Raw genomic sequence first — 23722 nt, 5'->3', positions numbered from 1 at the left:
GAAACTGCATGTAACTAAGTAAACCTTATCCTAATAAACGAAACGTTGAACAGGATGTAACCAAAGGTTTTAATAAAATAATGGCGACGCTTCCTACTAGACAAATTAATACATATCTTCTTCTCATCATAACATGACATTTTATTCAAGACACTAAAACACTCACTAAGAGTTACTCAACTTAACCCTTCACTCGCGTCTGCAGTGAGCCGACCAAGGAGGAACCCGAACAAGATGAGCCCGCCATCGTGCCAACCCTGCGACCGGCCGGACCTGCCCGCACCGCTCTACTCACTCACTGACACTCACTCACACTGAGTTACCGACACTCAAGAGTCGACCACACTCACTCACGTGCTGACACTCTACTTAGAATCATTGATTACTAAACAGCTCTGGAATTATGTCCTTGATTGAAAATGGAAGCAGTGAGCCTGATAAAAGTTGTAAAATGTAAAATTCAAGGACTCTTAATTAAGAACTTAAGCATAAAGTTGTATATGAAGACCTGTAATCTATGTAAACTTCTATTTATTTACCTTAAATACTTATTAGGAGTTTGTTACCTGATATGTTATTGGTTTGCCGTTAAGTACTCCACGATGGCCAGGACACGTGCCAATCCAAAAACGTAACATAATTGTAATTACGAAGAGTAAATATTAAGATACTAATAACATGAAAGTAATCCTTTTTATAAATTAGTTTTGGAAGTCATTAAAGCCGCGAGGCGAGCAAATGTCCGGTGTGCTGTGGGAGCCGGAATGGGTGTGTTAGCAATCTGTATGTTTGTTCGTCACGCGAGCCGCCGCTGCTGAAATTTGGGTCGGCGACCATGTATTGTGCTATTTTTGTTATTTACCCTTTAGTTCTCTTTCTTGACCTGAGGCCGGCGAGGTCACACTGTCTAGTGTATAGTTCAGGCTGCTTATTTAAACTTGTACACCTGCTCTTTAATAAATCCTTTCTTTCAGGCAAGCTCGAATAAAGCAGCCCGTGTGATTCATACTGTGAAACAAGTAATGTTCTTTCTAACAATTCACTTTGTTTTATTGTTATTTAATCTGTTAATAATTATACTTTCTACTATGATTCTACGTCGTCAATTCTCCCAAAGGTTCCATTAACAATTGTAATGTTTAGTACTTACTTCCAAATATAATTATTTTAACGAACACAGTATTGTGAAGTTATTGACTCCGAAGAGTGCTTTAATTCGCATCTGTTATGTACTTAAGCTATGTAAAACTTTGTATTGTATTTAATCAAGAATAGATTTACTTGTTAAACCTGTTTACACAAAACGAAAGGGGATTTTACAAAGAAGAAATGATTGTTGGTCATATTAGAGAGTTTTTCTTTTTGTGTAAGCAGTATATAACTAGTTTTAAAACTTAATGTTAATGTCTTCCAATGTAAGCTAAATACTGAAGCTTTAATATAGACTTAACTCTAGACTTATGTACTTAGTGGTGCTATTTACTGTCAGAATGTAGCGAGGATGCTGCTATACCAGCATCAGGCGCTACACTGACATATATACTGATAGGTGCTAAAATATATCGAATTTTGTATACTTATCAACTTAAACTGGCATATTTATTCCAATTCTCTACCAAAAAATGTTATATCACCCGTACGCAAGCATTTTGTCAGCTAATACCAGTCGTGATGGGACTCCTGCCATTTCCATTGTGTCCCATAATTGATACTTCCCCTCAAAGTAACCTTTGTGACAGGTCGTGGCTCGATCAATCATTCGCTATATAGTGTTCCGGGTCGCTCGGACCGAGGTGCGGCGTGACCGGGTTAGGCGTGAAACCTTACTCAAACTCACTGATCGATTGTCGCAACACTACTTTATGACGTGAAAAACAATAATGGGCGGTTTTTATTATAATAATGTTATACTATTAGGCTACCAACAACTATGTGAAATCATTATAGAGTGTTAAAGTCAGAGTTAAATTAATTTGAGGGATTTATTCGTAGACTGTAACCACTTTTTTTATAAAGTAGTGTATGGTGCTATGATGCGAGCGTGTTAAGTCTGCTGGTCAATTACGCGTATGGATGAACAATCTATTTGCTCAATAATAAAAGAAGGAAAATGCATGATGAATAAATTAGTTGAAATACTTATACTCCCATAAATATATAAGTTAATTCATTTATATTTATCATACAGCTCCACATACGTAATGAAATATAAATTAGTATGTTTATTCATTTTGTTATCATAAAGTTAATATAACAGTAAAATAAACAAGAAGTATTTTATATATAAGATTAATTAAAAATAAAATAAATCTAATATAAAACGGCTCAATTGTATATAACTTTATGAATAATCATTAATTAATATATTATTCATATTAATTTTGTTACTTTTATTGAATATGTACTCTGGATTTATTGGTAGCATTTTATATAATTATAAAAGAATATATAAATCAGTTATTGTTTTCGCATTGTCGTGTTTATGCTACAATATGGAAAAGCTATGATTATATGAAGTATATTATAGAATGTTACTGTAAAATCCATGTGGTTTAGACTTAAAACTTGTAATATAAGTAACAATATGAGATAACGTCTGTATATAACACGTAAGGTAAAGTTCGGTGCATGTATATAGTGTTTACAAACCGTTTATATTACGAGTAAAGATTTGTATAACAATTTATTTTGTGTTGTTTTTTTGTATACAATCCCATATTAAACCTCGACCGAGGTGAGGCTATACACTATCCCACAATCGATTCAATGTGAAGTTATGTTATTAATTCTTTATCTAGATTTTATTATATCTTCGACCAATATTCAATGATCAATCATTGGTCAAGATTTTCAACATCCTTCAACATTTTCAAAACTAAAACCAATACTAACTATATAAAGAAGCTTTTACTTTACTTACTTTGAAGTTATCCTAGTACTGTGACTATTGCCTCTCATTATTATATTTATCCTAATAACTTGTTAATTACTACACTACTGACTCTCTACGGAGTCCGAAATTGCATCGCCCAGTATGTGGCTAACCCTCTATTACATGGGTTATAACATAAATAGTAAAATGTGGGTGTACATCGTTCAGTAGCATTACGTGCCGTAATGTGCACCTCTGCCTACCCTTTATGGGATAAAAGAGGCGTGATGATACGATACGATGACTACTGACAAACACACCTAGCAAACGCGCTACTGCATCGCGTCTGGCATCTAACGCATATGAGTCACCTTTGTAACGTGGTGCAGTAACAATGCCAACGTGCAACTGTATCGCTATATTAATTGACTGCACGGTTGGTACGGTGACTGGGCAACTGGCTGCCGTGCAACGGGACGCGAGTTCGATTCCCGCACGGAGCAACTCTTTGTGTGGTTCACAAATTGTTGTTTCGGGTCTGGGTGTCATGTGTATGTGAACTTTGTATGTTTGTAAACGCACCCAAGATACAGGACAAAATCCAAGTGTGCGGCAACGAATTTTTAAAACATAAAAAAAAAGTCGCCGTGGACAAGGGCCCTAAGTACTATCAAACCTCATTTTTTAGACAAACAAAAGCTGAAACGATAGAATACTAAATTACCCACTTGCATAAACTGGCAAGACCTTTACAAAAGCCACTAAGTAAGCAGTCCACACCCAAATGTTTAACAACAACTTGAAAATATCGCGCATTTTAAAATGTCAACGTAACATTTGCAAATATGCTAATGATTATTATGCATCAAACCACGACAGGTTGCTGCAAAATTTTAATATCAAAGCATTTTAGCAACAAGGTTTGTGTATTAGGTTGCCGGCTGCTGAGCATAGAGTGGCGAGTTCGATTCCCGCACGGAACTATTCTTTATATGTTCCACAAGTTATGAATCTGGGTCTGAGTGTGATGTATATGTGAATAATTCTGTTTGTCAATGCATTTCCTACACAGAAGAAAATGTTAGTACATTAGACAAGGAATAGAACTATGTACTAAATACAATAATAATTGTATTAAAATATTTTATTGGATCTTTCTATAATTAAGTAAGTACTTTAAACATACATATACTACATAGGTACAGATAATGAAATTCATATAAAATTACATGAAATGAGGCTACGGACCATTACTATAATATGTTTATAAACCTATATTACTATTCAAATATTTGACCATAACTTAAGACCTTATTGGAGTATGTTGTCAACCACAAACTAGTTACAATAACGTTCCTATTACAAACCATTACAAGTTACTTAAAATGTTGACCGAATATTATAAAAAACTAAACGTTGTAATCACGGTAAGCATCGCCTGACCATACCCGATTACTCTGCTTACCCAATGAGTAGCGGAAGTTATTACCTTCAAAAATATATCACATGTGGAGGCACTCTTAAAGTAGGGAATTACCGGTCAACGCTCTCTAGTAGCCGGTAGAAAACTTCATAAAAACAAAATAAAAAATATGCACACCCCTCTGTACAACACTACCATTGCTTCTTCAGTTAGAAAAGTCTCCAATAAAGTAGAATAAAAGCTTCAATGTATGCTGTACATGTTGATATTTACGAGTGTGGAATGTAGACATGCGCAAAGGGTGTCAGAAGTAAAGGTTGATGAAAAGTTTTCAGTTTGAGCGCGAGCTTTCACTGTAGTGTACACATTAGTAGAAACTGTTCGTTGATATATTGGACACTGTCCAAGTATCGTACTCATTACAAATTCAAAAGTTAAGATTATTAATCTAACAAAACAATTCTGTGCATACTAAAAATCTTTGTCAATTTGTTAAACAACAATTAATAAAAATAAATATCAACATTGTAATCAGCTAAATATACTTCAACTACCTAATTACTTAACCGATTATTGTTTGTGATAAAAACTACGATTACAATCGACCTACTGAAATAAAAACACAACATTGAAACTAAAAAAAAAACACTTAAACACAAACTAGACTTTTTATTAGTCGGCCGAAAAACTTTAAACAGTGAACATTGACGAAAGTAGAGAGTCGATTTTAATTATTTCTTTTCGGAGAATTCTAAAGGAGATAACACACTATCCTTTACCGTGGCCTTTGAGGACGTTCCGCTCGGGTCCGGCGGTGCAGCCGTCCCGAAACTAACGCGGACCACATCAAGACAGTGCATAGCTTGCGACCACCGCGCCAAACTGCTGCCGGAGATACCAGAGCCGGTGTCAGCTCCGCCGGTGCTGATACCGACTCCCGTGCCCGAGGAACCGGTCTTTGTACGACAAACCCGTGAAACCGGCACCGTGATGACGGCGAAACCGGAGACCGTACGAGAAGTGCTGGAGGACAGGGACCCTAACAGCTTGAACCAACACGTGCAGGTTTGTTTGTTACCTTGATAGTTAATAAGCAGCTGCAGAGGTGTGATTTATCAAAAAGGTCATTGTTTGTTTGTTTTTAAATGTATCGATTTTCAATCTACCTCGTCCATATGCAACCTCTCACACCTTTTATCCCCAAAGGGGTAGGCAGAGGTGCACATTACGGTACGTAATGCCACTATACAATATACACCCACTTTTCACTATTTGTATTATAAGTCCCATGTAATAGGGGGTGCGCCTATTGCCATATACTACCTCGTCCATTTCACAATTAATAAAGTTCCTAAGTATACAATGCACCACAATGGACAATTTTCAGAAAATCCATTTCCCTACACCACAGTAATTGTCCCGCATGAATATGTAGTAAAACTTTTAAAATAGAATTAAATACATAGCTACGTAAATAGCACCGGATGTACATTAGCATTTGAAGCACTAACACGGGGTTGTTAAAATTCTATGACGTATTATAATAACGGTGAAGTAACTGCTAGAAACCACTCTACATGGGGTTTTTATATTTATGGAAATACACCTTTAAGCTTGGAAAACCTTTCATTATGTAGGTATTCGCCGGACCTTGAACTATAACGACTTTATGTTAATTTCGCACTAGAACGATGACGTCAGATAAAGAAAACAATAAAATGTTAAGCTGTTTTCACATATAACATCCCTCACCATAAACCGGTGTGGTTGCATGACCAGAAGCAAAAATGTGATGGAAATTAAAAAGTATACAAATATGGTAGTAGGTGGCGCTATTTACTTTTTGGCTACTCCTGCAAAGGTATCCGGAGCTGCGGACTGCCTATCGGGTTTCTGGGGCTCCGGCTCGAAAAGCAGAAGGAACGGGTGGTTTTAGTCAGTAAGAGTCTGACACTCCGTCTCGCCTTACCCAAGTCATTCAGTCATTTTCCCCCATCAAAAATATTCCAAACCCGAATTTCCAAATGAATTGTGCTTAGAAAATAGTTTTTGTAGTTATTATAGTAAACTCAGGTACAAAGTAAACAAAGTTATCATCCAATCAGCCTGAACTACAAACCTAGTATTACGTCGCTGTCGACCGTAATATATCATTGTCAATCGAAAAATAAACTCATTACTGTACGAGTAAACATTACTTATTTGTTTCGAAGTACCTTGACGAGACTTCGAACAGAATAAAATAAAAGTAGTAGTAGATAATGTTAAGGGCTCTAATGACCAAGGAAATGGTTCTAAGTGGGAAAAATATCACGGCAACATTATTAGATTATAATTTTCTATAATTCAATTAAGTAGAGGAATCCAACACTATCGAAACCCCGACAGGGTCTATAATTGCTATACAAATTGTAAAAATGTATTAATTTGTTGAATAAGTATTTAAGTTTTTAATGCTACGCGGCTACGAGTTCGGCTACGGCGGCTACGAAATGTCGTAGACAGTTTCAAACGTCCCGTTGTTTTATTATAAACCTAACTCTACCTCACTCTAGCTGCGGACTACCTAGCGGGTTTACCGGGGCTCCGGCTCGGAAAGTAGGAGTAGAAACAGGGTGGTTTTAAGTCAGTAATATTCTGACACTTCTACTCGCCTCACGAAAGCCGGAAGAAAAATTGAATGATTTTTCCACCTCAAAAAAAACCCTACCTCATTTATTAATTAACCTGATTGTATGATATCAGTCCAGTCAGACATTAATTCCTTCGAACCTAAACTTGACCTTGAACAGACCTCAGTTCGCAATAACGTAAGCAACTTCATAAAACACTGTTATACCATTCCTTTCGTGTCACAAATTTATGGCCAAACCATTCTCAACACCATTTTTACTCAAGTAGAAATGTTATCAAATATGCTAATTCTACAGAAAGCTTTAATTAAAAGTGTAGTGTAGTCAGCCGGACAAAGAACTCGAGACGTCGCGTGACTGGAGCACTGAGTTACTTCACTAAGGGGTCACTCGCTCCCGTACTGTTTAATTGTTCTTCATTAATTGCTTACTTTTCACCTTTACAAGGTAAATTGGCGAAATTATATTTAGGTTTTAAGTGCTAAGTTGAGTTAAGGCTGTCGAGATTATTGGTAGTGTTTATTTAAACGATTTTGGCAGTTTTAGTAAATAATTTCTAGAGCAGAAAGACTGCCTCGTTGGTCGAGTGGTCGCAAGTTCGAATGCTGGACTGTGCCCAGTATATGGCAATAGGCTCACCCCCTATTACATGGGACTTATAACATAAATAGTGAAAAGTGGGTGTACATTGTATCCATCCAGAATAGAGCATAAATAATATGAGCTTAATAGCTTTTCAAAATTAAAACTAATTCCGTTTAGAACTTCTAAATCCTATATTATATACAACGAAAGATAGTCAACGACTCGCTTTCCACTATACTGGCCGAACTGTCAGACTAACATTGTTTACTTTCTTTTTAATAATATAAGTGAAAAGACATAACTATTAACTCATATTCTCGTACCAACCTTGTGTTATTGAAAAACCAAAGTTCCCTAAGACCGTGACATTGACACACTGGCTTACAGCTCAAGTAATACAAAACTATGTCAAACCAATGTCTCGCCCACAATGGACAGTCGTACAATTCCATATGTTATTGATTTACCAAGTGATTGGCTTATTCACGGCCCACTCCATTGTATGGCCATTACGGTATTACAAGTTTACAATAACAACGTACATTCTAAGGATTAGACGTAAAAACAACGCAAGGACGACGTAAAATAACGTTCAAGTACATTGTAGGTTTGTTACATTTATTTTGTAATTAATTGAAATAATCTTAAAATTAAATATAAATAGGAGTTCTATTTTAAAATATATTTTTTTTTAATTAGAACTACATACATATAAGTGAATCTTACTAATATTATAAATGCTTGTTAAACAATCACGTCAAATTGCTGAAGGGACCGGGATGAAATTTTGAACAGGGGAAGAGGCGGGCGACCTATTAAATAAGACCATTGACAGCAGATTAATGTTGTAAAACCATTTGAAGATAATTTAATTAAAGGTCCTTTCCATGACTTGTAAGGCAATAAAAGTCCCTAAGATTGGACAGAACTAGACGCAGCTATATAGAAATATTGTTGGTAAATAGTTAGCGAGCAGGCTATTTTAAACCGTTTAATAATGTTATATTTAGATTTTTTCTAAATGAGCTTTAAAACCATCCCCAACAGATAGTATGGGACGACATAATCGGCGAGCCGGAGGGCGCCCGGAGCCCGGAGTGCGCGTGGAGGCTGAGCCACGCGTGCTTCCGCCACGCGCGCAACTGGTGCTACACCGTGCTGGCCGTCATACTGGCGCCGCCCTGCGCACTGCTGCTCGGCTGCGGGTTCGCTTGCCTCGCTTTTGAGGTAAGATTATTATGCCAAACACATTGAACGCCGTGGTGGTCACCGGTGACCGATGTTAGCGGAGGATTTGCCTTCAACAGTTTTCTATTGGCAGTCAAAGACCTAATGATTAATGAGGCAGTGTTTCTTAAACTGGGAAGGAACAAGGAGCTGCAGTAGTCAGATTCCTTTACTTTAAAACTTGCTTACAGTCTAACCCTGTTGTTGAATTTCGAAATAAAAATAAATCGTTATTTTAAGTAATTTCATTAGTAAATCAATAAAACCTACGACCGAAGATTAAACTAAACTTCGCATTCGAAAACCGAATTCGAGTAGCCCTACTGGTTCGGGTAAAGAATTGTTGTTTTCGATAACAATAAATTGACAATGAAGCTCGTAGTGTAATCATAATTTTCATGTACATTCCTGGCTGGCGAAACATCACATTCCTTTTCATTTACAGCAAATCTGGTGCACAGCGCCGTGTCTCCGCTGCGTGAAGATCTACTTCGCATCACTGCGCACGATGGTGCAGTCCTGCATGGCAGCCATTGTGGTGCCGGCTGCAGACGCCGTGGGACACGTCTGCAGGCACATCAGGGTCAACTTTAGGAAGGATGCTCCCGAGGAAAAGGATCTACTAATCATTTAAGAATGGAAATAGAGAATCTTCATCATCATCATCAACTGGAAGATGTCCACTACTGAGTAAAGGCCTCCCTTGGTGAACAACTAACCATTAACATTTTTTCTTATACCACGACGATGGCAAAATCACACAGCCCACCTGGTGGTAAGTGGTTACCGTGGCCTATAAACATTTACCTACTGAATTCTTGCGACACTGACAATGTCGTCAGTCCACCTAGAGGGGAGCCTCCCTACGTCTTCCGATCCATGGTCGCCACTCAAGGACATTCTTGGCCCATTAACTTCCATTTCTTCAAGCGAAAGAGTCTTCATAACGGAGGAAGAATTGACCAATACTCTTAATGATAGTGTAAATTATAAGGCGTGATGTACTGTGCCATAGTTGTAATTAAATATTTAAAGTAACGTCTTTGCTAAATGTCCATTGTATAACCTAGTCATAAATGGTAAGATAAACTTTTTAACTAAATATTATTAATAAAATTAAATATATCGTCCTAATCGTATTCAGTGTACTTAATAATGTAAGGAAACCTATGTTTTAAATGAAAATAGAAAACATGAAATATTCGCCATAAGTGCCTTGTAGGGAATTTATTATTGTTTAAGAAAAAAATATATAAAACCTACTCGTTTTTGCACTAAAATTTCTACTTGTCAAAGTATATTGTAATTAAATAAGGACTAGATAAAAACTTTAATTAAAAATATGGTTTAAAAATTATAAAATATTAAAATAATGTAATTAATATCTACTTATTGTAATAATGCTGTGTGTGAATGTTTCAAATAAAACGTTTTACAACCTGCACTCTGTTCTTTTTTTTTTCAAAACAATATTTTTCGTCTATGGTCAGCATCGACAAAAATATTTAACTAGTGTCTGGCAAAAGCACGAATACATTCAGCCTAATTGCACGCTCCTACTTAGTTATTACCTTAGTACTGCCGAAAATGAAATTATTTTATACATTATTTTTTACAATGTTGTAACTAGGTATGATTAGGACCTACTGATTACCGTAAACCCCAACAAAGCAGGCGATTGACCGCATAACGTCATAACAAGCGTGAATGTCGAATGTTCAACATCACGCTATATTTCAATTACTTACTTCTATGTAACTACTGAATATTTCATGAGTGAACTATCAACGAATATTTTAGTGTTTTAGTACGATTACTAATGGGCCTCAATCCTTAATTCTTCGATAAGTTTTTGTGAGGAAATAACTAAAGGAACTCACAATAACAAGAAAATGTCAATATTGAACATAGAATAACTAACAGAATAAATAAATATTTTTTTAATATAAATAAAAAGATTGGCTGGTAAGAGACAAAAGCTTTTGAAAAAAGAAAAATAATCATGAAATAAACATAAAATAAAAAAAAAAACGACTGCACCAAATAGCGGGAAAAATTAAAATAGGTACACACAACAAACGAACGTGAATTTCAAATTAAAATAAGAAATGGACGAAAATTCGTCAGACAGGACTTCAGACCCTGTGTTACGACAGACGAGCAGTAGCAGTACAAATAATTTGAATAACCAATCAGAAAACCATTTTGTTATTGCAAGTTGTCGGAGGTTGGTAAATATCACTAACATACTTAATGCCGTACTCACAGACATTAAATTTATAATGGTTACTTAAACAATTCCTTATTAACGATTTTGTATCGAAAACAATTGCTAAGGAACGGACTGGACTGGGTAACCACTAAATACCTCTGAATACGGCAGTTATACTACAATACTTTAGAAGATATGTAAATAAATAAAAATATTGATGAAATATTAATTCGTTTTAGAAATGAAGATCAAACAACAACTGGGCAACAAGAAACTAGTGAGGAATCTGACACGGAAGAGGTAATCGCAATCTAAAATTACTAGAAAAAGTAGCATAGATAGGTACAAACCAAGACCAACAGTCCTAATAACATACACATTTCAATTAATTAAAATCTATTAGATACATGTAGGACAATAAATTCTTTGCCGGAGTCGTTAAAATTTCATTTAGTTTGACAGTAGCAAACACGCTGATCTCCCTTTGTAAATTGGTGTCGATGATGTTTCCTGATGGGTATAACTTAGGTGTCTTCAAGACCCGAGTGAATAGGTTGCTTATGGGCAGACGTGCTCCATCGTAGGCCGCATCACCACTTACCAACAGGCAGAAGCAGCCAAACGTCGACCCATCAAATATAAAAAAGATAAATAAAAAAAGATACGTTGGTTCATAGTTACTTATATCAGAACAAGTAAACAAAATACCGTTACAGTTTGCCCCCATGTTGCTAATGTAAAGTAAAGCCAACACGCTATTCAATGCCCTCGTGTCATGTTACCAAACAAATCCCGATTAATTACCGCAGGCCGTGTCAGCAGGACTCTAATTAATTAGCCAGGTTTACACGTAGCTACTGATATTTGAGAACCAGGTTGGGTGCGGCTCGTGAGTGTCTGTAAGCTTTAAACTTGTAGTTAGTGTTTAAAATGGGACCTAAATTAGTGTTTTGTACATAATCTGTGGCTTTAGTTTCGGTTTCCCACGACGCTTTAAGTTCACGGTAGTACCTACTTAGTACTCATTTTTGAATTTCATTCCATATTAGAGAAATGAGGTAAATTAATGCTAATTTGAGAGTCTCTGTCTATATCTCGAGGCTCAACGTCATTCCTATGATGTTTTGTAAATCAAATACCGCAGCTCTATGTAAGGTTTTCTAAAAATGACATAACTAAATAACTATTTTCTAATTATAACTTACACACACTTTGATGTAGCTTAATTTCAACCCCAATATATTATATTCATAACTCACTTATACTATATGAATAGGAAAGAATAGTTCATACTTCAAATTACTCCAAATATCAAATAGGTCACCTCTTTATTACTACCGCAGAGGGTGTTGGTGGCGTATTGTCGGTCAGGCAAGCTGGGTGCGGCCTACTGCACCCTGCAAACGGGCGAGGTAAGTAAAAGATGGTTAAAAACGACCATTCCACGATAATCCAATACTTAACGTTAAGAACTGGCATAATATTATTATGATTTTAATATAAATTGCTTTTATACAAATCTTGATACTTGTAAGTAAACATATATACAATTTTGAGTTACTATCAAATTATCATCAACATAATTTAATACAATAATGATACCTAACCAAAAATACCAACATTAAGATAAAGATTTTGTCCATCTGGTCAGCTATTTATCCTAGAAGAGATAGTAGACCGTCCACCAGAATACCTGATGTTCTTGAGCCTGTATCGTCAAGTGGAACCGGTCTGTATCTTACTGGATGGGAAGAACCAGGGTGCCTTCGTGCAGACTGTCAAGAAGACCGTGTTTGACAGCGACGCTAATGATGAGGGACGATGCAAACTCGTGTTCTTGTCTTCTCAGGAGTATAGTGAGTGTTGTTGTAATTAGGTACTATTTTAAACTGTAGAAGATTACGTGTCTTCTGTGTATAATTACGGCTAACACACCGTAGAGTTAGTCACGTTTCATTTCTACACCTGAGCTTATGATTAAGGGCTCCGATCGAGCTCGAAACTAGTCGAGCATTCAGGTAATTTACGAACACTTAATCAGTGACACAATTAGGCACATCCAGTAGAGTAGAGACAGCCTAACAGTTTATTTTATTTCAGCAACAATATGAGCAAGCCGTTCCAAATTATTACCTTCATTTCTAGATTTCGAAGCATGCAAGCGACGTATCTCCTCACTGTCCCTGCCCACTGAGCCAGCGAACTGCTCTGACGACGAAAGGTCCCTATACCTTCGGACCGTCATAGACTACTCTCAAACACAGAGCGTACACGCATTAGGGGCCTTACTCAGATACTTGGACCTAAACTGGGCTAAGTTGAGCATGGATCTGCATGGAAAACCGCAATTTCTAAGTTTAAGGATCATTTCACTGTAAGTTACTAACTAACTTAAACGTTCGATTACGAAGTTCCAATTAAGTTAACCAGTACTTTAGGTCTGCTCTCTCGGAGCTGCGGACTACCTAGAGGGTTTACCGGTGCTCCAACACGAAAAACAGGAGAAAGAACGGGGTGTTTTTAGTCAGTAAGAGTGACACTCCATCTCGCCTCGCCCAGTTCGGGAGAAGGCATTGGATGATTTTCCCCCTTTAAAAAAGGTCTGCTCTCTATGTACACTGTGAATACGTTCATGATGCTGCGATATAGTGATGCACAAGTAAACATATTACTCTACCATTTTTTAATCATTGGAATACGGTGATTCAGTGCAGACATAGTAACAGTAGACGAGGACACGTACCGCGGGCTGCAGGTGTTCAGTGCCGTGGCCCACCCGAGCGCCTTCAAGCGAGGAGTGCGCGGCTCCAGCAGGGAGGGACTCAGCCTCTACCAGCTGTTCAGCCGCTGCGCGTCCAAACTAGGACAGAGGCGGATGAGGTAGACATCATGCTAATATTATAAATATGAAAGTTTGTTTGTTTGGATGTTTGTCCGTCAATCACACTGAAAGTACTGAACGGATTTTGATAAAATTTGGTATACAGATAGGGCATGAGCAGACTTGAGTAATATGACGCGGGCAAAGCCGCTGGTAGAAGCTACTATTATAAATTTTATTATAGACTATTTATGTTGTATTTTTCTATACGATTCGATACTACTTTCCTCTCCCTACTTTTCTCTCGCGACTACTCCAGAGTACTCCTACAACACCCGACGTCTGACTTGGCGACGCTGGAGATGCGGCAGGAGCTGATAGCATACTTCATGAAGCCGCAGAGCGACGCGCTCATGAGGAACATCTGCTCCTCCTTGCGGTACATCAAGAATGTGCATGTACGTTCACACTAAAGATAATTAAGTACAAAGATATATCACCATCTTTGTAAACTTTAACGTTTATAATATTTCAGGGAATTTTGACTAAAATCAAGGCACTGTCCGCAAAACCTTACCAGTGGAAATCTTTATACAATGTAAGTTACACCTTATAATAGAAATTATGGATCCTAGTCCTAAAAAAATACATTGACAACATTTTAATTTCTTTACAAGACACTATACAACGCGGTTCTAATCTGTGAGATGTGCGAGAGTGCTGGCAAAGTTAGCAAGTTCTTAGAACAACTGGCATGCTTCGACAACTCCAAACTATATGAGGTACCTAACTTTAAGAATAATGTTAAAGGACTATTCAAGTATAATAACAGGTTAACTGTCTAACATTAAATAATGTTTGCAGATGGCTTTATACATGAACAGGATCATAGACTTCGATTTGTCCAAAACAGAAGGAAAGTTTACCGTCAAGCCTGGAGTGGACCCCGAATTGGACATGAGTAAATATTTTTGTCGTTTTGTTGTTAGAAACAAACTTTTGCTTCAACTCTAGCCCCAGAGATTACTACGAGAAAATATACACATGTTATCAAGAACCAGTACCAGTGTACCAGGGTGGCCAGTATCAGATAGGACTTTCTCTAGAGAGGGGCTCTATGACAGAAATGAGCCCATTTAGGCTAAGGTCCAAAGATCCCTACCCATTCCCTACACATAGTCCTACATTCCTTCCACCAACTTATTCCCCTTCTTAAACTGCTTATCTTCAGAGAAACAGACAATGGCGAGCCTCCACGGCCTAATGTCGGAGACCGCGAAGGTGGAGATGGAGCGCCTGCCCCCGTACATACAGGAGTGCAGCATGCTGTACATGCCGCACCTCGGGTACTTGCTCGGCGTCAAGGTATGGGACGACAACCTGACTGCTGAGGATAAAGAACTGCCTGATATGAAGTTCATGGTAAGAAGAGATGGTCTCTTGTTGCTAGGCACTTCACCTTTTGTATTTATTCGTGAAGTGATTGATTGTGCTTTGTTGGTGAAATTGTAGCTAACGTTTTTATTAATTTTTCAATACTTATTTTCAGTTCCAAAACAACGACTACATTCATTACAAAAGTAAGGGATGTGAAGGTTCGTATTTCAATTCCTCCATCAGCATCGCCAACTTCTAAATCCTATAATTGTACCAAGCATTTACTTTTACGGATCTGTATGGGGTTTTATTGAAACAAAACCGCTTAAACTTGAACTTGGACCTGGTACGTATGTTCCGCAGAGCTGGACGTGCTGATAGGCGACACGTACCCCGAGATAGTGGCGCACGAGACGCGCATCATGATGCGGCTCACGGCCGTCATGCTGGACCATCTCCACACGCTCACTGCACTCGTCGACAAGTGCGCTGAACTGGACTGGTAGGTATCTGCTGCAGTCTAGAGACAAAATAGGATAACATTAAAACAAAATATAGCACTATGTCACACTATGTAGACTTTAGAAATAAAATTATTTTTCTCTTTATTACTAACAAGTACCCACGCTTGTTACAAAAAAAAAACTAGCAAACCCGAATTATTTAAACTATATAAAAAAAATCCCTGTTTTCCTAATTTTCTCTTCTATATTTCCCGAATTTTCTATAAACCTCACGGAACCCAAGACCTTTCCAACGAATGCAAAAACGTGAAAATCGGTTATAGCGTCAGGAAGGAAAACTTGACTTATATATTATAGATCATTAATTTCGTTCGGCAGCCTCATAGCAATATCGAAAGTATCGAAGGAGTTCAACTACGTCCGGCCCACGCTGAGCGCGGAGAAGGTGATCAGCATCAAGGCGGGGCGCCACCCCCTGTACATGCTGACGTGTGACAGCTTCGTGCCCAACGACGTGGAGTCCAGCGTCCACGCCGGGTGCGTCAAGATACTCACTGGACCCAACTCTAGCGGGAAGTCCGTTTATATGAAGCAGATTGGTAAGATTCTTGTTAAATAGTACAGATTTAAAAGGTGCCTATGTTGTTTTGATTCATTCATATTAATCGTTTAGAAGACCTTAAAAGTTCGTCTACTATACCTAATGCGCTCTAAGAAGGTGCGGCTGACAGATTCAGTAACGTTTCGTATCACTCTTGAAAGTTGCTGCGATTTAAAAATTATGCCTTAATATTTTAGCTGTATCACATTCGTATTATGTTAAATCATTCGGATGCGTAGTTAATTAAATTAAAACCAACCGGAATGTTCTAGTATTCAATTAAAATCTAATGAAATGAAAAATAAAGAAAAGTGTTATGCGTATAACGTAAAGCCATAGTCGTGTTTAGTGATGGGATGTACGGCTACGATGGATAGGTAGTCGATGTTTTTTTAGAATAAAAAACGAAAATCGTGCGTCGTTCAATTATCATTCTTAAAAAACCTTTAATTATGTTGGTAAATCCACTGTAGACGCGGCTCTCTCTGCCCAAACCACAGTGACATTATCTAAGCAGAAATATGTAGTAGGCATTTTTCTAGACATTTCCGGCGCCATTGATAATGCGTGGTGTCAAGTACTTAATCTAACATATACAAGCTAATATATCCTTGTTTTCTTCACGGTTCTGTAAAACTGTAACTCTGAAACACCTCAGGGCTCGGTCATAAAATATTTATTTTGACAAGTATATACACATAGTTAGACTGCATAACTAAATAACACACACATTTAATAAAAAAATTCAAGAGAATTAAATGTATGCTGCGAGTATCGATAGCGATAAAAAGAGATTTTTCTAATGTCCATCCCTAAAGAGAGACGTCAACGTCATACTGGCATCTGTCAGCCGCACCTTCTTAGAGCGCATTAGGTATATAAATATTTGTCCTATGCCTTTACTTCATTTGTCTACTAGCTTATATCATATCCTAAAATGTTCAAAAGAAATATTCCAGAACAATCACGTCAACAGGCCACCACCAGGTCGACCTAGTTGAATCTATCTTCAATTAACGCCATCTGGTGTTTCAAAAAACGATATTTTGAACTATAATAAGGAATTTTAATAGATTGGTGTCGATTGTCGATCTGTGGTAGAAATAATAAATTGTAAGTAATAGCTACCATATTAAGCAACGTGTCCAGGTCTGATAGTATACCTGGCCCACGTGGGCAGCTTCGTCCCGGCGGAGTCGGCCGCCGTCGGAGTACTGCGCCACATACACACGCGGATACACACCACCGAGTGCGTCGCCGCACACATGTCCGCCTTCCTCATAGACCTCAGACAGGTACACTAACTAGTCTAACTGTAGAATAGCGTTTTGATCATGAAATTGGAGCAAACGAACAAAGGGTAACTTGATGGTGGGTGGTCAGCCCTGGACAACGGATACACGTAACACCAGAACGTGCCGGCTAAACCAGTTTAATCTGGTTATGAATTATGACCTTATTAGAAATTCTAAGACTATTAAATATAAAAAAAAAAATTAACACATTGAACGCCGTGGTGGTCACCAGTGACCGACGTTAGCAGAGGATTTGCCTTCAACAGTTTTCTATTGGCAGTCAAAGACTTAACTTACATTACACTTGAGCATTCTTACCTCCCAGATGGCCCTAGCCCTCCAAGAGTCTACATCCAACTCCCTGCTGATAGTAGACGAGTTCGGTAAGGGTACCTCGGCTACGGATGGCCTGGCCCTGCTGGCGGCCTGCCTCAATACGCTGCTGTTCCGCGGAGACCAGTGTCCACACGTACTGCTGGCCACGCACTATCTTCAGATCAAGGAGTATATTGTCGACACGCCCATTGTTCGATACCTGGTAATGTTACAAATATTCATTAACATTTACTATCTAGAGCTTACTAAAACTAGACGTCACCGGCAGTTGATAGTCTATTGTAATTCTTCCAAAATAATCTCTGTATGTATGTAAACATAATTATTAAAGAAAACAGTATATATATAAAATATTTTTATTTATAAATAAAATATATATTAGCTTTCTAGACTCCACAAATAAACTTCTAACCAGTCAGTCAACCCAGCAGCCTCACGATACCGAATTTGAACATCGGTGAAATTTTATAGGTACATTTTCAACCTTATTTCAATGGGATAAGGTTGAAAATATATAAAAAGATTCAGACATACAACGTTGTCAAGTAATGATTTTCTTTTATCTGTTAGCGTTTCGAGTACGTGATCCAAGATGGAGAGCCAGTGTTCCTGTTCCGTGTGTGTGAGGGGGGCGCTACTTCCAGCTTCGCACTGCAGGTCGCGGCCGCCGCGGGACTTGGACCTGCCACCGTCGCAAGAGCAAAACTCGTCATGGACTCTGTCATGGTAATAATATCAATAGTAAGGTTCCCCTAGGCAGCGACCTGGGCCCAACCTCATTTTCAATGTACCTTTTTCGTTTCCAGAGCAACTCCCTGCCACCAGAGAACAAACAGATAACAAGCAAACAGAACATGTGCATAGAAAAAGTGAAAAACAAACTACTCACAGATATTTAATTATATTCAAAAATTGTTACAATACAATGTGTATAATGATATTCAGCTCAGCGCAGCTAACAACAATATTGGTATAAAATTTTAAACACATCAAAAAATTAAATTAAATACTACTTACGCTATATTGACTCTTAAATAAATTATATAGTTTATACAAAAAGCTGGAATGCTTCCAATGCATTGTCACAAAGCGATTCAATACATACATGTTTATATTTCAATACATTCTTAGAACAATAATCGATTAAGTGAAAAATCTTCGTATTTATTACACTAACACTCCAATAACTTCATCACAAATGCTTTAGCTTTCAGCTACACATACATATTATAAAACAGTCAAGCATCAGACACAGAATTAATAAAACAATTACGTTCCAAAACTTGCCGTTATTCATCACATTCCTTTTGAACTCGTATAAAAACTTACATACATCATATACATATTTTATTATAAGTATAAATTTATCATTATTACATTTACTGTCAAATAAATATAATAAGAATTTCACTTTGAGCATAGTCACCCTAATGTGTTATGGCCGATTAAGTATAACTTAATTAAGTAAATTTGTTTTATCCAAGAACTTTCCATGATCGCTAGCACATAATGCTTTTTCATACATTCAAATAAATGCTTGCATACAACCACAAAATTTGTTTAAATGATATGGAGTGGACCATCCACCGATGTACTTGACTGGTGATGGGCAAGTTTACATGGACTTCATCTGCTGCATCAGTTCTTCGAGAGAGAGCTCGGAGGCCGCCACTGCGCCACCAGTACTTGACTCTGGAGTGCTATTGTCTACGGGAACGCTGTATGCCACCTACAGAAAACAAGAAAATAATATTAATTGCCAATCTAAAATTAATGTATAGAATAGCGAAAATACATGCTCCACTAACAAAACAATAGATTTCTTCAAAATCAAAATCTTATTTATATTCATACCTGAACTCCATCTACTAATTTGAGGTGTGAGCAGTCATCATCCTCTGGTGTGTTCTCGTCCACTAGACTGATTCCTGTAAATATGCACACAAACATTAAAAAACTATCAAAGTGCTAAAACACTAAATATAAACAGCAAGAAGAGATCATTTGCAAGAGCATTTCTTTTCATTCTTACATATTAGTTAAATATGAACATACCCCATTCATTATCAGCATGCACTGGTGCTGAGTCCTCAGTGACCTCAGTGGCTACCTCCACTACAGGCCTCAAATTATGTTCCTCCCGACGCAGGCGGCAGTACATATCTTCGCATTGAGGATTTGGCTGAAAACATAAAGAATATTATATTTTTACAAATTACTTTTATTACTTAACTTTCTAAAAACTTTAAAACATTGAAGCTTACATGTTTTGCTTACCTTCAATGCCATTATGGGGAAGAAATCTGTTAAAGCGCTGTATCCCAGGTAATGGGTGACTGTGCCAAACTCTAGCAAATATTTCAATGTGTTTTGAACTGAAATAGAATACAATAATGTTAAAAATCATACTATAAACATTATGTAAAGCAATGTAAATTATAATTTATCAGTAAATTACCTAGGAAACCTGCCACAATGCCCATGGTCGTTGGAAGGCTGGCAGCACAAACTCCCTCCCTCTTCAATGTCTTCTCATCAATTTTAGATGCAACTACTAAAGGTGGTGCACACTAAAACGGTGAAATATAATTTTAATCTATCATCAGATTCACACAACACGAAACAAAGTATTTGGTTAGTCATTAAACTTATAGGCCAATTTTTATCTTTATTGCAAAAGGACAAAGTTGAAATTCTAATTTACATTTGAGTTTGACTGTTGGCATTGGTCTTTCTACATAATTACATAGGTATACATTTTAGACTTACAGCAAAACAGGCAGTCTGGCCTGGCGCAATGAACTGAATATGTCCAGATACTGCATTCTCACTGACACCAGACTCGAACCACTTCTGGTTGAGCTCATTGCAGGCTGTGTTGATCGCCATACGAGCCTCGAAGTTGTCTACACAGCTCAGCACTAAGTTTACTGGGCCGCCGGTCAAACTGCCAGTCCTGGAAAAAAATTGAAAATTGTCAGTCTAAAGGTAAGAAATTGAGCTGCGGACAATGTAAAAGGTTACCGGGGCTCTGGCTCAAAGCAGGAGAAGGAACAGGGTGGTTTTTAGTCAGTAAGAGTCTGACCCTCCCTCCCGCCTCACCCAAGGCAGGGAAGTCATTGAATGAGTTTTCCCCTCAAAAAAAATGATAAGAAATTGAATGACTTATTTCATAATGTGTGTAGTTTATGAGGATGAATTTTATTAATTTTAAGTCATAGTTTGATTTGGTTTAAAATTGATACTTAGATCAGTTAAATCTTACCTGATAGTATCACAGAACTTCTGGAAGTTCTCAACAGTGGTGATATTGTAATTGTAAGCATCAATGGTAACATCGGGGTTGATGTTCTGCAGAGTGGAGGCCGCTGCATCCACCTTGCTGAGCCCAGCCTGGTGCGGCTGGAAGAACAGCCGGTTCATGTTTGCCAACTCCACTTTGTCATAGTCGAACAGGATCAACTGGAAAAGAACATTGGAAATGAATAGGATTTCAAGTCACAAGTCATATTTAAAGTAATGTGATGCATACTACATCTTCGGCCACAACATTGATTACCACTAGGCGAGTTTGTGACCATAATATGCCATCCTATATTCAATAAAAAAAACAATATTCTTTGCATTATTTTCACTTAGGAGTTGCGCTGAATAATAAACTCATAACACTACACATTTAGATTAACGTTATACATTATATAGATCTATTGGACTCTTTAGTTCATCTTACCTTTCCAATCCCACACCTGGTGAGCATCTCAGCAGTGACACTGCCGACACCTCCGACTCCCACCACAGCTACGGACATCTCACGGATCTTCTCATAGTTGTCAACAATGCCCATACGCTTCAGAGCCATCAGGCGACTACAAGTAAATAATTAAACTTAAAAACCGGTTTGAACTGATAATGTATATCTGTGTAGCACATTATTTCAAACAAATTAATTACTGATGATATTATATTTCTTTAGATTTAGACGCGTCTAACTTCATAACAGATGGCGACATATTGACGACATTTTCTCCATGTTTTACACAATATTTTACGAAAATATTTGATATTTTATATCGCAGGTCCAGTATCTAAAACTACAAATCTGAGAAATTATGACTATAGCATCTACTGAAAGAAAATTGTGAATTACCTGTATGGATTAGAATCCACAACTTCGGACGACATCACATCAATTTTCTGGCGTGCTGGGCCAGCGTTCCCCTGGACCGAGGCTAGCTGGGCTTCCAGCTCCTTCACTCTCTTCTGTAACTCCTCCACGGTAGACATTTTCACTGAATTTTCCACAAAATCTAGTAAATCTCAGTGACTATCGTCAAGCCGTTTCACTCTTACTTTTAGTTGTCAATGTCAGAGTGACATTTCTTGCCACGATATCAACACGTTTCATTATACGCTGTAAATCCTACCTAGAATTTAGTACCCACATTTTAAAAGTTTACAGGATCAATTGGTTTTGGTTTTTGATACACGTAAAAAACTATGAGATATCTAATTATAATTATCGCCTATAGGTACTAAATTAGTAATACCTAATTCAATCTAACAATATTCAGAATTGGATCGTACCCTCAAATTCAAACAAAGCTTGTTATCCAGTCAACCCGCCAAGGTCATGTTCAAACAAAAAAGCTTTAGTAATAGTATAGGACTAGTTTCAATATTTTAATTTAGTATTTGCTAATTGGAAGTCTTCGATAATTATTTTCGTATAAACTTTTTAAAACATTTAAAAATCATAAAACACCTTCGTTAAAATACCTCTAGGTAGATGTTGAAAGCAGTAACATTTTCAGGTCTGCAAAAATAGCATTCATGCTAATTTATGAACTAGAATGTTACGACAAGAAATAAACATTTTGTTGTTTAGTAAACAAACAGGTTGTTGTCTACATTATAATCAGCGACCTTCATAGGGTCAACCTTCAATAAAGATTTGGATGAGGTGAGAAACATTCCAACCAAGGTAGGTGCTTATGCAGATTCTATGGCAACATCAGACAGTTGCTGCCCACAGATAGGCGGCTGCCTATCTGAAGCTCTTTCACCCATTTTATCAGAACTGTAGGTCAGATGAAAGAACCAGAACCTTATGTGATTATTTTCAGTTTACGTACCACGCCAATTTATTTGCCATGCATTATAGTAAACGACGAAAGTTTTCGAGCGTGTTCAGGTTCACTTTTCAGTTGATTGATGAGTGTTTCATAAGGAGCAATAAGTTTCATTTATATCGTATTATTGTTTCATGTGGATAGACAGAAAATTATAACTATAAACTAAATACAAGCTAGATGCCTGTCAAAACAGGAAGGTCCTTTAGTCTAGGTCCCTACATAACACCTAGGTACCCACATATACCTAGGTGGCTGCTTCTATCGGCACGAGAATTGAATCTGCTATAGATAGCGCTCCAAGAAATTATCAATCATCAACATTAAAAAAGTTCCGTAAAGTATGGTCATTTACCAACCACATTTCACTTCATGACGCAATAATGCGATTTTAATTGGAAAGGGCACTTACCTAACTTTCCAAACATTGGTTAAGAACAATATTATTATTATCTTATGTCTAATAATGTCAAAATGAAAGATTGGCGTATCTATAATGCATCCCTAACCCTAACTTACAAACTAAGTAGGGTGTCAATGAGTTATTGGTAAATGAGTACCTATCGAACTGTTCTTTATTTACCGAATTAAAACAAATAGATAGGTAAACAGTTCCTACTTAAATTCTAATTAATAGATGCGAACTCAGTGCACAAAAGTGCATGAAGAACCTGCGTCATAAATGATATTTCTACAATCTTGAAGGTTGATCACTAAGCAAGTCTCCTAGAAAATAATAAAACGCAT

The 23722-nt window shown here is 37.4% G+C and overlaps 4 protein-coding genes across 6 annotated transcripts in view; 3 read left to right on the top strand and 1 right to left on the bottom strand.

The window, feature by feature from the left end:
* Positions 1–2686, top strand: part of LOC118271800 (uncharacterized) — a 137899-nt gene extending 135213 nt beyond the window's left edge. For all 3 annotated transcript variants that reach the window (XR_004783325.2, XM_035588021.2, XM_035588029.2), the window contains one exon: positions 206–2686. Coding sequence is in view for 2 of the 3 variants with exons in the window: in XM_035588021.2 (XP_035443914.2) it covers positions 206–302 (97 nt within the window). In the remaining variant the exon portion in view is untranslated. The remainder of the gene's footprint in view (positions 1–205) is intronic.
* A 1927-nt stretch (positions 2687–4613) lies between these two features.
* LOC118276056 (caveolin-3-like) lies at positions 4614–10095 on the top strand. Its single transcript, XM_035594194.2, has 3 exons — positions 4614–5360; positions 8561–8740; positions 9186–10095. Exons 1-3 carry the CDS (start codon positions 5286–5288, stop codon positions 9372–9374), a joined length of 444 nt encoding a protein of 147 aa, XP_035450087.2. The 5' UTR covers positions 4614–5285; the 3' UTR covers positions 9375–10095.
* Positions 10096–10796: 701 nt separating this feature from the next.
* Positions 10797–18801, top strand: LOC118271007 (mutS protein homolog 5-like). The gene is made up of 18 exons (XM_035586872.2): positions 10797–10967; positions 11192–11252; positions 12296–12364; positions 12604–12808; positions 13098–13326; positions 13662–13832; positions 14093–14231; positions 14309–14371; positions 14451–14555; positions 14638–14734; positions 15005–15195; positions 15323–15368; positions 15514–15652; positions 15993–16213; positions 17365–17510; positions 17836–18048; positions 18417–18572; positions 18653–18801. The coding sequence occupies exons 1-18, from the start codon at positions 10849–10851 to the stop codon at positions 18743–18745; spliced, it is 2463 nt and encodes an 820-aa protein (XP_035442765.2). The 5' UTR covers positions 10797–10848; the 3' UTR covers positions 18746–18801.
* On the bottom strand, positions 18729–22218 carry LOC118276047 (ubiquitin-like modifier-activating enzyme 5). The gene is made up of 9 exons (XM_035594183.2): positions 21994–22218; positions 21577–21712; positions 21112–21308; positions 20616–20802; positions 20305–20416; positions 20124–20221; positions 19902–20028; positions 19701–19774; positions 18729–19575 (listed from the first exon to the last, which is right to left on the bottom strand). The coding sequence occupies exons 1-9, from the start codon at positions 22128–22130 to the stop codon at positions 19462–19464; spliced, it is 1182 nt and encodes a 393-aa protein (XP_035450076.2). The 5' UTR covers positions 22131–22218; the 3' UTR covers positions 18729–19461.
* Positions 22219–23722: the final 1504 nt, after the last annotated feature.

Source organism: Spodoptera frugiperda, chromosome 15 (genome assembly GCF_023101765.2).
Source record: "Spodoptera frugiperda isolate SF20-4 chromosome 15, AGI-APGP_CSIRO_Sfru_2.0, whole genome shotgun sequence".
Classification (NCBI taxonomy): Eukaryota; Metazoa; Arthropoda; class Insecta; order Lepidoptera; family Noctuidae; genus Spodoptera; species Spodoptera frugiperda.
The sequence above is the reverse complement of the archived record's forward strand: the minus strand, read 5'-3'. Positions and strand labels throughout refer to the sequence as shown.

Coding starts and splice junctions, on each gene's coding strand:
- LOC118276047 (XM_035594183.2), bottom strand. CDS start 22,130: ATGTCTACCGTGGAGGAGTTACAGAAGAGAGTGAAGGAGCTGGAAGCC. Junction 20,222..20,304: donor CATTGTGGCAGGTTTCCTAG/GTAATTTACTGA, acceptor ATTCTATTTCAG/TTCAAAACACATTGAAATAT. Junction 19,775..19,901: donor GCATGCTGATAATGAATGGG/GTATGTTCATAT, acceptor GCATATTTACAG/GAATCAGTCTAGTGGACGAG.
- LOC118276056 (XM_035594194.2), top strand. CDS start 5,286: ATGACGGCGAAACCGGAGACCGTACGAGAAGTGCTGGAGGACAGGGAC. Junction 5,361..8,560: donor GCTTGAACCAACACGTGCAG/GTTTGTTTGTTA, acceptor CATCCCCAACAG/ATAGTATGGGACGACATAAT. Junction 8,741..9,185: donor TCGCTTGCCTCGCTTTTGAG/GTAAGATTATTA, acceptor TTTCATTTACAG/CAAATCTGGTGCACAGCGCC.
- LOC118271007 (XM_035586872.2), top strand. CDS start 10,849: ATGGACGAAAATTCGTCAGACAGGACTTCAGACCCTGTGTTACGACAG. Junction 12,365..12,603: donor GCACCCTGCAAACGGGCGAG/GTAAGTAAAAGA, acceptor CCATCTGGTCAG/CTATTTATCCTAGAAGAGAT. Junction 14,232..14,308: donor GGTACATCAAGAATGTGCAT/GTACGTTCACAC, acceptor ATAATATTTCAG/GGAATTTTGACTAAAATCAA.